The 16,184-nt window shown below is 44.3% G+C and overlaps 1 protein-coding gene across 3 annotated transcripts in view; it reads left to right on the top strand.

Moving 5' to 3' along the window:
* Positions 1 to 16,184, top strand: part of Kiaa0319l (KIAA0319 like) — a 103,862-nt gene that overhangs the window by 76,285 nt on the left and 11,393 nt on the right. For all 3 annotated transcript variants that reach the window (XM_013153878.3, XM_003471422.5, XM_013153879.2), the window contains 10 exons: positions 662 to 749; positions 2,042 to 2,134; positions 3,785 to 3,917; positions 7,095 to 7,323; positions 8,511 to 8,634; positions 9,436 to 9,568; positions 11,387 to 11,535; positions 12,851 to 13,002; positions 13,240 to 13,378; positions 14,762 to 14,921. In XM_013153878.3, coding sequence (XP_013009332.1) covers positions 662 to 749; positions 2,042 to 2,134; positions 3,785 to 3,917; positions 7,095 to 7,323; positions 8,511 to 8,634; positions 9,436 to 9,568; positions 11,387 to 11,535; positions 12,851 to 13,002; positions 13,240 to 13,378; positions 14,762 to 14,921 — 1,400 coding nt within the window. The remainder of the gene's footprint in view (positions 1 to 661; positions 750 to 2,041; positions 2,135 to 3,784; positions 3,918 to 7,094; positions 7,324 to 8,510; positions 8,635 to 9,435; positions 9,569 to 11,386; positions 11,536 to 12,850; positions 13,003 to 13,239; positions 13,379 to 14,761; positions 14,922 to 16,184) is intronic.

Below are 16,184 nucleotides of genomic sequence, written 5' to 3'. Positions count from 1 at the left end.
TATTTTACATTTAGCTAGATCCTAAATAACACTAAAATCTGAGCTTCTCAAAGGTAGTGTCACCTCCAGACTCAAAGCTTAGGGCAGTGACTGGTACATGATTGGTTTTCAGTACAAGTTTGTTGAATGAATGAAGTATATAAAACTATTTTTTGTATGTGGTCAAGGAGTGGAAGGAAACAGAAACATATGATGAGCTGATAGGTTAAAGAAGTGAAACTGTAGATGATTTGGGTCCCCCTCCTTTATATTATGTTTATACATAGTAGAAATTGGGAGAGGAAAATATTCAGATATGTGGGAGCTACTTGGTATTTTTACAAGATGTTTTTCTTTGAAGAGATAATTATTTTAATTTCATAACTCTGTGAAGCAGGATGGTTGGGCCCTTAATGTTCTTCTCAGAAGAAAATGGGAGTACAGAGAGATTGAAATCCCTTCTGTTGTTCCAGAGGCAGCTAGTAATAAGATCCACATTAAAAGCTGTATTTCTTTTTAGTTTAACTCATTTTTTAATATCTTCAGCTAGTTTACAGTATCTTTTTTGAAATTAGGGCAAGAAAAGAGTGCAAGATTCAGCATGAAAAGCTGGGCTATATATGTTCTCTTAAATAAAGTTGCTGCTCTTTGTGGTTGTCTAAAAGATCTCTTGCTTCTGCAGCTGACTCCAGGCCTGTACGAGTTCAAAGTGATAGTAGATGGTCACAATGCCCATGGGGAAGGCCATGTCAATGTGACAGTCAAGCCAGGTATGCGTTTCCAGTCCTGCTGTGTCCCATTTCTCCTTTTGCAGGACTTGTGAGGAGACAGAGATTTGACTGGGGTTTTTAGCTGCCCTTCTTTTTTTGTGTGATATATTTATTGGGCAATTCATAGTTTGGTATAATAAAAGGATACAGCAACAAAGTACCTATTTGTTCCAACTATTGTAGTTGAAACACTGGGCTAGGCAGGGAAGCGTCATGGTGCACAGTGCAGCATGGTCAGAGCAAGAGCCTGTTCACCCTCTGGTAGAACTTCTCCAAGTGGGCTGTGCTGAAAAGGCCCATTTATTATAGTTAAGAGACACAAGAACGCCAGAAACATAAGGGAGGGAAAGAGAAGGAGAATTGGCCATGTGCCTAGCTCTTTCTAATCTCTTTCCAAAGATCTGGCCTTTGTACGTAGAATTCTTCACTTAAACTCTGCTAATCTCCAACTTGGAAATCAAATGAATCCTGTTTTTCTTTTTAAATGGTAGATCATAGTGTAATAGCAAGGTGTCTTGTTTTGTGTTTTCAGGGAAATTTGGAAGAAGTTGGAGAGTGGCACATGAACTGGCTCAGACAGTTACTGTTTTCTGTCTTTGTTAGTAATAGATTTTCTTTTCATCCCTTGAGCTGTATAGCCAAAATAATCTTATCTTAAAAGTATGACCACCGGGGTGAGGATGCATCTCAGGGTCAGAACACTTGCTTAGCATGAATGAAGTCCTGAGTTCCCTTGGACCAAGAAAATCAGCATCAAGCTGACCAAATAATGTGGTCATTTCTAAAAGAAGGACCACTACGGCTGTAGCTCACAGTCATCAGGTGGACCAGAGCGGTTTGTGACCTTCCCTTCCCTCATCTGCAGTCCCCTCACACACACTCAACTCAGGGATGGTTGAACAATGACTCGTTATCTTTTCAGCAGAGTCTGCACCAAAGGATAGTTTGCTTGCCAAGGTTTTTATTGCACAAGGCTTTTTGTTATCCATCCCCAGGCAGGCTGGCTTGGAAGCAATCACTGGCTGCTGTAGAATTATTCATGAGGTATTCACATGAGCATTAAAAGAATACACGGGATGCGGTCTTAGGGAGAGTGAGGACAGGAAGAGGCCTGTATATCCCAGGTGTCTTATGTTAGAAATGGCAGCCAGGTCTTGTGACTTTCCCATCTAGTGATGCTTCAAATATCAGTTATATAACGGAAAATGATTTGCAGTCTACTTAGATTCAGCCTGCCCCTCCTATAACCTGTAAAGCTTCTCACCAAATTCTTCTGGGTTATTTTCTTGTAGAGCCCCGTAAGAATCAGCCTCCTGTTGCTGTTGTGTCACCTCAGTTCCAGGAGATCTCTCTGCCAACTACTTCTACAGTCATTGATGGCAGCCGTGAGTATTGCCTACGTGTGATATTACACAAGCATTTACTGTGTATTCTCATGGAAACTCAGGTAGAAGATTTAGGGCTGGTCATGTCTGCATTCTGCCTAGGCCGATCTTTTTGACTATGTTATGGGAAGGCAGTTTAAAGCAACTGTTTAGGAAGTAACCAGTTCAACAGGCCCTTTTTAAAAATCCTATGTGGTTTGTTTGAAGCAATATTTCTACTCTAAAATGATAAGAAGGTGGGATTCCGCATATATTTAGAATAGTGTTAGTTGAAACTGGCTAATTTTCAGATTTTCTTGGAGTTTCTTTTCATGGTTGTAGTAACCAAGTTCTTTGCTATCATGACAAGATTAACAACTAAGAAGGGCTGGGGATTTCGCTTAGTGGCATAAGCGCCTGTCTTGCAAGTGTGTGGTCATGAGTTCGATCCCTGGTACCGATAAAAAAAAATAATAATAATAAAAAAAAGCAACTAAGAGGCCTGGCCTAGAAGCTCTCACTCAGTCCTCACCACCTAGCAAGGTTGTTGTCAGCCACCTGCTGGAGAAACTCAGTGGTACGCTGGCACTCCGCATCCTGCCTGGGCTGCTAACAGTCCACTCTTCAGAGCAGTGTCACCTGAGGAGTGGTGGGAGAGGGTTTCTGAATCTTTGTTCTCAGTCCTGGCTGTGTGTGTGCAAGAGGCTTCAGCTCTGTCCTCTTACCAGTATTTGTTTTGCTTTGTTTTGTTTTGTTCTTGAGATCCATTAAGGCCCCATTATTCTGACTGTCTTGGCACTGACAGTAGTTTTCATCAAAGGCAGTTGCGGCTTTGGCAGAGAACTCTCTAGCAAGGTTAGACATTTCTGTTGAAGGTTCTTGTAAGAGGAGTAGGAGAACAGCAGGCTAGCATGAAAGAGGGAACAGGAAGGAACGCTAGTCATAGGAAATGGAGGAAGGGTTCACATAGCACTGCGTTATTTTACAGTGTGGAATAGGTTGATGTTAAATAACATATAAAGATGTACAGGGAAAAGAATCATGCCGTCCCTGACTTCCAGCTGTTTCTTCCAGACAGCCAATGATGTTATTATTTTATATGTCCTTCCGGAGATATGTTATGTGTATGCAGTAAACACATGTATAGTATTTGTCCCCTTGTTACACTTATGACAATATATTACATGCATTTTTATGTATTATACCTTTTTCTATTTTAGAGAATTTTTCTGAAACATGAAATGCTTAGCCTGCCCTGTAATAATTATAAAGCATTACGTTATCTGGGTGTATAGTTTCATTATATGCTTGGTTTTGATTTGATAGATTTAAAAATGGTGTTGCAAGGATAATTTTAATTTGTATTTCTTTTTGTGAGATTGGGTATATTTTCATGTGTTTAAGAATTAATTGATTTTCTTTTTTTATACAGTAGCATTTTAATCGGAGGTTGCATATGGTGGAGTCCTTGGAAAACTACACAGTGAAATATTCATAGACAGGCAGATGTCTTAGTACTTTCAGGGGAGAAACATTCTACAGAGAGAGTCTTGTAATTTCCTGAAGTCTTCCTGGCTTTGTCTCTCTGGGTAGTTGCTTTGGTTTGTGAAATAAATTGGATAAGTGTTGGGACCCAGCATTCTCATGTTGTAACTGATGTTTGTGGTTCAGAAAGTACTGATGATGATAAAATTGTCCAGTACCATTGGGAGGAACTTAAAGGACCTCTGAGAGAAGAGAAGATTTCTGAAGATACAGCCATATTAAAACTAAGCAAGCTCGTCCCTGGGAACTACACTTTCAGGTAAATTAGAATTCAGCTTCCAGCTGACCATAGTGTGCCCTGCACATGGGTTTTATCTGCTTGAAGATGTGACTCTGACAAATACCAGTTTATTGGGGTGTCGCTTAGCAATGCAGTCTTTGTTCCACTGGTTCCCCAAGTCATATGGGTCTTCTGATCACAACAATGGTAGATTTTTAGTACACAGTACTTGTTTAGTAGATCAAGGCCTACCACAGTTAGTACATCTCAAAGTCTTACTTGAGAGATCACCAAACATCCTCTCGGATCTCAGTATTAGGGGAAAGGGCCCATCTTTGCATTTTCTCAGACAGAATTCAGAAGAAACTTTCTCTCATCTTGTCTCTTCCCTTTGAGAAGTGCTTCTTTCCCTTATCATGCATCAAAACTCTGTACTTTTGAGTAGTGGTTTACTTGAATATGTTTTGTAGGATCTTTCTTTAGTGGGAGTTTTTGGAGAACTTGATTAAAGAAAGTCCTGTGGGAAACTAATATTGACATTTTAGAATGAGTTTCATAAGCCTTTAAAGCTAATTCTAGTGTAATTCTCCATATATTTACATGATTCCTTTTGTTAAAAGCTCTTATACATGAGTATAGGTGGATAATACTGTCCTCATTCCATAGCTGAGAAAAATGAAGCTGCTTGTTTTTAGTGACTTGGCTGTGATTCCCCAGAAGTTAAAGCAGATTTCCTAACCTTTGAGTCAGGGTTCATTCCACTTCACTTGCTGACTTAATGCACATAGATTTTGTTTATGTTTCCTTGAATGCCCTTCTCAATCTGTTAAAGTTCTACCATCCTTAAAGGTGTACTTGATTTTCCATGAACCCCTACGAGATCTCTCCAGAGAGGAGAAACAATGACTTTCCTCTTTCCCTGCTGTGCTCCATGCTTCCCTGATGCCTCCTGCAAGGTGATGCTAATTCCTGGGTGTCTGTCTTCCTCTGGGGCTGAGACTTAGCAAGCTTTAGACACTGGGGACACAGGAAGCAAGCATCTTAGCACAAACCTTACCATGCACATCAGTATGCAAGTTCTGACCTAGCAGCGCTCTCATTAGCTCGAGGCCTCGTGTGAATGAAGATAACTTCCCATCAAATAAGCCTTTGGAGCCTTCTCACTGGCTTAAAATGAAAACTTGAGTTGATTTTTTTCCCTTAGATATCTAACAGAGGAAAGTTTCCACTTACAGAATTTATCCTAGGCTGGGTTGATCCTTTTTTTAAAAATCATGAGAATTATAGCTGGTATTTATTGGATATTTACTATATGCTAAGTACTACTCTGAGCTCTTTGCTTGTGGCATCACATATAATCCTTCTCTGGTTACTATTATTTTACAGATTAGGAAATTTTGGCACTACGTGGTTAAATAGTTTGCTCCATAACAGTCTGACTTCAGAGTCTGAACTTTTAAACATAATGAGTTGGGCATAGTGTCATTTGCCTGTAATCCCAGCTCTCTGGAGGCAGGAGGATCGTTGCCAGCAGAGGCTATCCAGTGAGTTCAAGGCTGCCTGAACTCTGTAGTGAGGCCTCGTCTCAAAATCAGCAAGTAGTGCTCGCTTCGGCAGCACCTGTACTGAAGCAAGCAAGCGACAGAAACAAAACCCAACACTACCACCGCCTTCCCACAGTGTAAGCCTGCAGTTTGGGGGGGGGGTCAATACTGTACTGGATCAATGCTTTTTTCTTAGTTCTCCTTTTAAAAAATTTTTATCTGTGACATGATTAGATTGGATTGAATTTGTCGTGAGGTCTAATCTGGCTGTAGATCACATACGGTCTCCTTTCTGCCTTTTGTGGCAGTAGCTTTTTCCCCTAGCCCTGTAGGCAGCTGCTGTTTGGCTTCAGGATCCCTGAAGGCAAGTGAGGGGATCTTCAGGATGAAAGAGCAATGGAAAGAGACCATTTTTCCATCTATTGACTCACTTCTGTATTGACTCATGAGACAAGTGGGTTATGTTAACAACAACAACAACAACATTAACAACACACCTGGGAAACAATAGGGAAACTGGGAATGAGGCCGAACACCTGTGATGTTCTTTTTCCAGTACTTGTAGTTTGTACATGTATGGGTGTCTCAGGGTTTTGTGCTTTTTCTCTAAAGGCCATAATAATAAATTTCCCCTTCAGACCACAGGTGAAAGGGGAATTTTCAGGCTACATAAAACCCCACGGATGTCGGGCTGTCTGAGGCTGGTGGTGAAATTTAAACAAACTGCATGTCTTTTCTATGCCTTTCCTGTCAGCAAAATGGAATCATCCCAAACCTCCTTGCTTGCTTATGTTCACATTCTGAGGTGGCATGAGAAGCTTTAGGCTGTTCAGCTGGAAGGCATCATTTAGGTAAAAGCCTGCTCTTATGAAAGAACATTTTTTTCTCTTTTAAATCCTGTTTCTCACTGGCACAAACTGTGGGCCTGTTGCGTAGGAGAATTCATTTCTATCTCAAGCTCTTGCCTTACCGGAGCCAGCCCTCCCGGTCCATCCCAGGGGCTGTGTGCCCAGGACACCCATCCTTGTGTTATGCAGACTGCTGAAACGGCACCGTGGGGGCCACCTGCTGCAGACAGAGAGTTCTGTGTAGCACGGCTCCTTGTAACTCCAGGGAACCAGGGGCCAGGGATTATCTGTTCTTGAGATCGGGCTTGCATCTTGACTCTCGGTGTCATGCTGGGCAGATGACTTAGACAGCCTTCCACAGAGACTGATGGATATATTCACCATGATTGTGAAAAGTATATCACTTGGCACTTACAAGGTCTCAGCATACAGGTGCACATGGCAGCCGAGCAAGCTGGTGCTGGGGATATGTTGCCTGCATTCAGATCCTGAGTGTACTACTGTCAAGCTGTGTGATGTTGGGCAAGTTACCCTATCTCTTTGCCTCAGTTTCCTCATATTGTAAGGAGTAAGATGACGATAACTACTTCACAGAGCTTTTCTGTGGGTTCAGTGAGCTACAAAGCACTTGGAACGGTGTCTCACACATAGTGAACCTTCAGTCAGTGTTGTCTTGTGGTGTTACTCTCTGCTTTTCTAAAAGGAATGAATAAGAATAGATAATCCTGTTACCCTGGTGTTTCTCTAGTCTTGATTTTCAGTCCTCTAGTTTTATTCCTCTTCTCTGAAGCATGATTATTGCTCTGCTCTCTCTGCCCTGATAGCTTGACTGTAGTAGACTCTGATGGAGCTACCAACTCCACCACTGCAAACCTGACTGTGAACAAAGCTGTGGACTACCCCCCTGTGGCCAACGCAGGCCCCAACCAAGTGATCACCCTGCCTCAAAACTCCATCACCCTCTTTGGGAACCAGAGCACTGATGATCATGGCATCAGCAGCTACGAGTGGTCCCTCAGCCCAAACAGCAAAGGAAAAGTGGTGGAGATGCAGGTAGGGGGAGCACTTCCTGTCTTTTGTTTATTTTGCTTCTGGATTGGGTCACCCATTCAGGGGCTCTTTTTCATTTTAAGTACTAAAGTCAGATCTGTGCATTTAGATTTTTAAAAAATCCAAAAAACAAATCCAGAAAGTTTTAGGGACCTTGAGCTTTTGATTAATGGGTTAGCCACAATCCCTTCTGGGGGACCAAGGACATTCTAATACTGAACTACATTCCCACCTCATCCCCATTTTTTTCCCCTCTTTTTCTTACTTTGAGACAAGGTCTCATTAAATTGCCAACATTGGGCTTGAACTTGCAATCCTCCTGCCTCAGCCTTCCGAGTAACTGGGACTGCACCTGTGTGCCACTATGCCTTGCTCAAGCAACAATCTTTATTTCAAACCTTCACTATTAGAAGAAAAAGCTGGATGAGAAATATAGTCATTCTTGGTGATTATAGAGAGTCAAATTATTTACAAGCTGCAAGGGTACTGATCTTCGTGAGTCCTGTTAGCAGTTGGAGTAGATTATCTTCTCTCTGGAGATATTTAACAAAAAACTAGATCTGTCATGAGGCAGGTCACATATATAAATAAAAGAAACTGGATGGGGACTATGGTGAGCCAGGAAGTTAAAGCCCTGAGTGGAGGGATCCTCTGCTCTTTGGTTCCAGCTGGATATTGACACATGGCAGACTGGTCTCAGTATTGCCTATTAGTCCAGCTTTTCAAAAGCAGACAGAAATTGGGAACTCTATGCGAAATTTCCAAATTTTTAGTTGCTACCGGTCAAACAAAGTGTCTGTAGGCTGAATTCAGCCCACATGCTCCCAGTTTTTGCCTAATGTTCTAAGGAAGTTCCTGCATTGGAAATTTGCCCTAAATTATTTATAATGTTCCTTCTGATACCCAGGATTCTCTGTTTCTAGATGTGAGGCATGACTTAATATACCTGACTCAGTTCATGTACTGTGTTAAGATTTCTCTGCTGTGGCAGGATCTGAATGGGTTCCTGTTATCAAAATGTCTCATGATGTCTGATTCAATAGTCATTAGTTATGCTGAATGGGAAAGTAATAGCCCAGCACTAACTTAGGTTTAGCAAACTGATAAATAATTTCTACCAGTGTAGGAATTTCTGAGGGACATTGGGATTCTTCAAGTCCACTTTCCCACCTGTAACTTTCTGTATGTAGGGTGTGCGAACACCAACCCTACAGCTCTCTGCCATGCAAGAAGGAGACTATACTTATGAACTCACTGTGACTGACACGATAGGACAGCAGGCCACTGCTCAAGTGACTGTTATTGTGCAGCCTGGTAAGTTCTGTCCTTGGGGTTCAGTCTCTTCTAATGGCTTGTCCCTTTAACTTTGGGGATAGGAGGGCTTGGGTTCTAGGTAGTACCAGAGTACAAACAGAAGGCTCCAAGCCTCAGAGCCTCTGAGAACAACTTCTTTTGTTTATTTCACTTATGTTTTCTCCATAGCTAGAGATTCAGAGTACTTCCAGGGCTGGGGATTTAGCTCAGTGGCATAAGCACCTGCTTTGCAGGCATATGGTCGTGAGTTTGATCCCCAGTACCAAAAAAAAGTAGTACTTCCAAGCCTCCACTTGTGCCCTTTCCTTGGCCAATTACCAGCCTAGGAGATGGAACCTATGCCATCCCAAAATTTACCATATTTTTTTAGGGCTAGTTTAAAATCCACTTTCTTAGGAAAGTTCTATCTTTTTCACCCAAGCCCTGTGGAATTAGATTTAAGATTTAGCATGACATTGTAATGTCACTGTGTTATGTTTCTCTCAGAATTGTTGGATATAGAGCTGGATGTGGTGGCACATGTCTCTAATCTCAGCACTTGGGAAAGCTGAGGCAGGAAGATCACAAGTTCAAGCCTAGCCTGGGCAACTTAGTGTCTTAGGGAGAACCTTTCTCAGAACTTTAAATAATTAAAAAGGTCTGGTGATGTAGCTCAGTGTGGACTAGTATCCACGTCTCCCACACATCCCACAGCTCTGCGGTTCAGAGGCCGAGTTCCCATGGCTGCCAGAACAGATGCCCCTTTGTGTCCTCTCCATTTTCACTGAACAGGCTGCCACTGACCTCTGTGTCTCTCTATAGAAAACAACAAGCCTCCCCAGGCAGATGCAGGCCCAGATAAGGAGCTGACCCTGCCTGTGGACAGCACCACACTGGACGGCAGCAAGAGCTCAGATGATCAAAGAATTGCCTCCTATCTCTGGGAAAAGACACAGTGAGTATTGCTGACATGAAACCTAATCTTTGCAAGGCTCTAGGCTGGTGATGGTGAACCTTTGAGAGCTTTCAGTGATGCAAACAGCCTGCTGTAGCACGTGTGCCATAGGTTTACGATCACTGCTAGGCCCTGGGATAGCAAGAGTTTATTTTCTTTTAAGAGTTGACTTGTTCTTACTGGCTTATCCAGGAGGACGGTTGATAAAGAAATGTTTACAATCACAAGCTTTAATTTAAGAAAATGATATTATCAATAATTTTTTTTAAGAAAAAGTAATGCTTACCATCAGACCCCAAGTAGTACTGCTTTTGCAGATTTTATCCATCTGCTGAAATACAGAGTTTAATTACACTGGAGAGGTAGGCTCTGAGGCAATGGAGCAGAAAAATACTGGTGCTGAGAATTCACTGGGTAAGGCCCATGGGGGGGTGGGGCAAGCAGTTACTGAGAGGAATTGAAATTTCATTTATAAAATGAAAGCATTACTTATTATTGTTTCCTGGAAGATACGATTTACCAATTAAGTTAGCTAGAGGTTAAAAGCCATAGCCAGAATAGCGCTAATTAACTGAAATTACCTAATCAAACCACTCTTGGTTTTCACAGTTGCTTTTAGTTCCTGCTTAAAGGATAACAAATAGAACTCACGTTATACATAGGATCCCTCGGGGAGCACACAAATGCCAATGAAGAGTTAAAAGCTTCTCAGTTTCCTATGGAAATTGAATAGGACAGACTAGATTTTGGGCTTTTCAGATACGTAAACACACACACACACACACACACACACACACACACTTTTTTTTTTTTTTTAAAGTAGGACATCAGAGGTGGGAAAGGATGTTAATTTTACTGTAAAAACAGTTTATGATTGCTGAGTTGAATGCTACAAAAATTCCCTCTGCTCTTGGTTCTATCTTTTGGAGAACTTGATCTTCCTCAGCCCCCTGGGTTTTCCTTATAACCGTTTACTGAGCACTGTCTTGCTAAAAGTGTTTGAGCTCCGTTTTCTTAGTGTTGATAAAGAGATAATGCTTAGCAAAGCTTCTTGGATGCGAATATGTTTCAGAAGAGGATGCCAAAGTCAGAAATGATAAGTTTAAAATGCAGGACAGAATAGAGCAGACTCTGGGTGGGATCTGCGGGGAGTCTCAGACTGTCCTTAGTTGGTAGTAGTGTGGGCAAGCAGGATGCCCTGGTCCTGGTTGTCAGCACTGAGCCGGTTTCCTGCTGGAGCGGCTTGCTGGGTGCAGGCAGGATGCAGTGTGCTGCTCTGCCCCTGACTCTTGCAGGAGCTGGAGGGAGCTTTGCTGGGACAGCCGCAGGGATGATGGCTTTGTCCTGAGAGTCCCTGTGCCGCCTTGCCCCATTTCTTTTCCTTGACTTTTTGTCAGGAGGGATTTGGGCATGTGATTAAGAAACACATTTTGCATCTTTGCTGGCAAGAGCTGAACCATCTAGTGGGCCAGAAATGCTTTTCAGAAACATCACCTTGAAATCACTCTTTGGATCACAGCCTGCTCAGAGAACTTTATTCTTTTACGAACTGGAATAAGGGTTTGCATGTTCTAGAAATTCATATAAAGAAAAGGCCTAGAAGTGTTTGAAAGCTGATGAGTGGAATTTTCTGATCAGAAGGAAGCCTATATTTTGGGGCCAAATGGCACTTTGTCCAAAGGAAATATTTTTAAACATGTCCTGTCAAGGTCTGGGGGCCAATTGTTCATAATTTCGCTGAGGCAATAATTGTCCTTTCCTGTTGTCCCAGAGACAAGAGAGCAGAGACAGGTACGTCCTCACCCTCTCTTTGTCCAGGGGCCCTGACGGCGTGCAACTAGAGAATGCTAACAGCAGTGTTGCCACTGTGACTGGGCTGCAAGTTGGGACCTACGTGTTCACCTTGACTGTCAAAGATGAGAGGAATCTGCAAAGCCAGAGCTCTGTGAATGTCATTGTCAAAGAAGGTACCTCCCTGCTTGGGCTTGTACTGCAGCCCTGTCAGTGAGAAAGCTGAGGAATAGGCCCCTTCTCTTTGGCTGCAGAGGTTGATGAGAGGCCAGAGGTGGGGAGGAAGGTTGGGGTAAGAACAGCTGTTACGGGGCTATGGGGCTGGGGATTTAGCTCAGCGGCATAAGTGCCTGCCTTGCAAACAGGTGGTCGTGAGTTTGATCCCCAGTACTGATAAAAATGAAAAAAAGACACACACACACCCACACACAAAAGAACAGCTGTTATTTGCTTTTCTAAAACCACCTCTAATTAAGTGACTGTAGGTGAATTTTAACTTCCCTCTCTCTCCCTCCTGTGCCTGCCCTCCAGCCCCGCTTGCTTCCTTTTTTCTTTCCTTTCTCCCTTTTCTCTCCCTCCTGGCCTCTTTTCCTACCTCTCTTCCCTTCTTCCTTCCCTCCATCTTAACTGAAAAAATTAAGGATTTTTTCCTTTGTATCTTGATTTTGCCTTTGCTCTGAAAACTTAGGGTTTCTGTGACTCGCCCGCTAGCTACAGTGACACCTGCTGTCAGGCCCCAGAATGACTTTGCTGCACTGCAGTTTTCTGGGCTCTCCTGTGAGCCTGCCTATGAGGCTGACCTGAGGCCAGGAGTTGATGGGCTGTAGACACAGTGAGCAGTGAGGGCCTGGGGAGAGGCCCCAAGCTGATAGGGCAAAAATCAGGAGATGTGCAGCTGACGTCCTGCTAAGGCCTCCTGTGCTGAATCAATACTGAATTACACCCAGAAAATAAAACCCAGGATCTGAGAGGCATTTCCCCCATTTCTCTTGAAAGTATAAAGGGAGGAATGGCAGAAATATTCAGAGAGTAACATTTTAAAGAAGAACTCGTGATGATAGCTGGGGGAAACCAAACCTCTAGGCTCTAAGTCTCTCTTTTTTTTTTTTTGGTACTGGGGATTGAACTCATAACCTCACATTTAACAGGCAAACGCAAATCCCTGGCCCTAGGCTGTAAATCTCTTAAGGCCTTTATTTCCAGTCATCCAAAGCAAAGAACTGGCTTCCTCTGGGGAGGTGCTGCTGAGACATGGGGGGAAAGCCTGCTTCTCCTCTCTGCTGTCCAGCGTCAGGAAAACATGTCTGAGGGTGGACTGTGGCCTCAGGGTTATACTTCTGGTGGCTTTAAAGCTGCCCATTTGGTTGCTGGACTGGCCTGGCTCTAGAGCAGCTTTCCCTTTACAATAATCTCAGTGTTTGCTGCGCGCATGAGGCAGTGTTCCTGCCTTTCCAAAATGTCACATTGTCTCATTAATTTTTCTCTGGTTAGAAATGAACAAACCACCTGTAGCCAAGATAACTGGAAATGTGGTGATTATCTTGCCCACAAACACAGCAGAACTGGATGGTTCCAAGTCCTCAGATGACAAGGGAATAATCAACTACGTTTGGACTCGAGACGAAGGGAGCCCGGCAGCAGGGGTGAGTGTTCTGGGAGCTGGAGAGATGCACAGGGTCTAATTTGCAGGCTGGGTGAGGGGAGGGGAAAGGAGGGCACAGAATAGGTTTCTGACCTCTCATCCTAGTAGCTGTGGGCTACTAGAAGTGTTGAAAAGGTGCACCCTGGACCGCACCTAGTTACCGCGGAAGCCGCAGCCGGCTCCAGGAATGGTGTGGTGTTTTGTTTTGCCATGTGGCCCTGTTTTCTCAACCCTACAGGAGGTGTTAAATCACTCTGACCACCACCCCATCCTCTTCCTTTCCAACTTGGTCGAGGGAACCTACACATTTCACCTGAAAGTGACTGATGCAAAGGGCGAGAGTGACATAGACCGGGCCACAGTGGAGGTGAAACCTGGTGAGTTTACTTAATAAGACTGTGTGGATTCGCAGGCTAGGCCATCAAGACCTTTATTCCGAGGGCATCCCTGTAGCACAGATCACACTGGATGCAAGTCTAGCTTTAAAAAGAAACCTAGCAACCCCATGTGAGACTGCGGGCCAACAGCACCCTCAGACCACCCAAGGAGGTGGCCCTCCCCCTGCTCATCTCAGATGGAAAACCGAAACTCAGAGAGGGCAGGGCTTGCTCATTGTCACACAGCAGTTGTGTCAGAACCAGGCCTTGTGTCCCCCGTGGAGCCCTTCTTCCTCCACACATGACTGAGGAGAGAGGGCTCAAGTGCACTGGGAATCTGAGCCCAGGAATAGCTTGAGCCATGATATCTCATCAGTGCCCAGATGCAGAGAACAGTTTATAAGTTGAGCTCTAGGCTTTATCTGATAAACCAGGGAAGGTAAAGTAACTGGTGTCTTGTATGTTTCTCAGATTTTCAGAAATAAAACTTCCTTTCTAGGTTGAATAACGTTTTGTTTTACTTTGAGGCTAATTTGTTGCTAAGAAAGAACTGAGAGTGAAGGTGGAAAGGAACTTTATAAATCTCTGAGCTTCTGAGGAACAGGTATTAACTTTAAGTCAACCGACTATTACCTGGCTGAGCATGGAAGGTCTTCCAGTCCTTGTCCTGCTTCTAGGAAGGACAGGAGCTGAGACACCAGAGTCTCTTTTCTGTCTGAAATCAGATTCCAGCTAGACCGTGAGTGATGTAAATCATGCATCAGGGGTGCATCCAGCTGTGTGGGTCAGAGATTCGACTTTCACATGGGGAACAATCTTTAGGATATATTCAGAAGTAAAGCATGATGGTCTCCCATGAGAGCTGTGAAAAGACAGTGTAGCTGTGAAGTTGCTCTAAGGAAACCTTCGTTTCTTGGCCACCTTGATGCTCATTGTGTTGACTGTATTGAAACTCCCAGGGATGACTGCATTCGCGTTACTGGTAAAATGGTGAGAAAGCATTTCCCCTCCCACTGTCCTAGATAGAGCACAGCAGGTCAGTGAGAATCAGGTGGGATTCAGGAGACCCGGCTCCCCCACTTTCCCTGGAGAGCTCAGCAGCGTCCCCCGGCAGAGGCTTTTTCGATGAAGGCTGCAGTGCATGCTTTTCCCTGTCCCTTCTCCAAGCCCCTCAGTCTTGTCCCCAGGACACATGTGGCGCTTCTCAGGTCAGTCCAAAGCTCTCTAAACCAGTCTTGCCTTATCAAGAATCCACCGTTGTCCCCACTTCAAGGAGGTCTCAGTGCTGCCTCCTTTCCCTCCTGTGCCAAAGCAAATGCACCGTGGCAGGTCTGTGTTAACACACCCGCTTCTAAAGCCGTTACTGATGCACGTGCTTTCCAGATCCCATGAAAAACAACCTGGTGGAGATCATCTTGGATGTCAGCGTCAGTCAGCTCACTGAGAGGCTGAAGGGGATGTTCATCCGCCAGATTGGGGTCCTCCTGGGGGTGCTGGATTCCGACATCATTGTGCAAAAGATTCAGCCGTACACGGAGCAGAGGTAGCTGGGCAACACGTGGGGGCGGGGGAGGACAGACCAGGGGCCCCTGGGCTTCTCAACTGAGCTGAAATCTAGTGGGTAGATGGAGAAGGGTGGGCTTTCTGACCAGTCTTGGTGTCCATCTCATTCCTGAACTTGCTTTTATAGTGCAGGTCACTCCTTTGTATTTGACACTCAACCAGGTATGCAAGTACCAGGTTAGAGGAGGTCCATTGCTTTTACATGGCACCCTTGTCAATAAGATAGGCAGATTTGTCACTTGGCAGTTGAGGCAAGGGCAGTCTATCCTTCCAGAGCTGGGTAGGAGGCAGCCCAGAGATTTTCCATGAGTGAAACTTGCTTGACCCACATTGAACTAGGAGGAAATTCAAGAGAGGAGCAGCGTGAGCAATGGCTCTGTGATGGCAAGTGCAGGGATTCTTCTGGAAGAGAACAGTTGACCTAGAGCTGAGTAGGCCCCAAACTGTGGTCAAAAGCAAGGCCACCTTCAGAAACAGCGAGTAACTGCATGCAAGGTAAGGGGTCTAGCTGTGGTAGTTTGGACAGAGGACTCAAGTTAGTTTTAGTGTCTAAAATTTTGATTCTTTGTTTTTAAAGCAAGGACAGTCCATAGTTAGATTCCGATTTTGTTCAGGGAGACCAATGATGTGGGGGTTCAATTAAAATAAGGAGAGATAGAAGTCTAGGAGACTGATCAGGGAGCTTCTGGCCTAGTAGTACAGTGGTGGCAAACCCTGAGTTAAGGCAGTGGCAGAAGTAGGGAACATAAAAAAAAATTTAGAGGCAAACCAACAGATTTTGGTGTCCTTGTGGGAGGGAATGGGATTGAGGCATCCTGCAGGAGGCATTTGGTTTGGGGCTCTGAATGGGGCTGAGAGAATCAAGTGGCTAACTGAAGCTGGGGGGAAGAAAGAACTCATTCTGACTATTTAGGGGGGATGGTCCATGGATGGTGGCAGGTACAGACAGGAACTTGGGATGGAAGGAAGAGGCAGAGATCAGGAGTCATCAGTTAAGCAAGAGTCAAAGCCATGAAGAGAGACAAGTGGCACTGACAAGAGAATTAAGGACAGAACTCTGGAGGACACTAGTATGTAAAGAAGATACGAGAAAGAAAAAATACATAGCAAAAGAAAGCAGGGAGAGCAGTCAGCGAGGCGGGGGAAGGCCATCTGGAGAGGCTGCTGGCAGCTGAGGCGCAGTCCCTTAGTTGTGCTGCCAGAGGCTTCCGATGCTGCGGGGCCGGCCACAGGGAGACGCAGA

This window comes from Cavia porcellus, unplaced genomic scaffold (assembly GCF_034190915.1).
Source record: "Cavia porcellus strain 051 isolate PalLab524CR breed Dunkin Hartley unplaced genomic scaffold, mCavPor4.1 scaffold_25, whole genome shotgun sequence".
NCBI lineage: Eukaryota > Metazoa > Chordata > Mammalia > Rodentia > Caviidae > Cavia > Cavia porcellus.
This window is presented reverse-complemented; position numbering and strand designations above follow the sequence as displayed.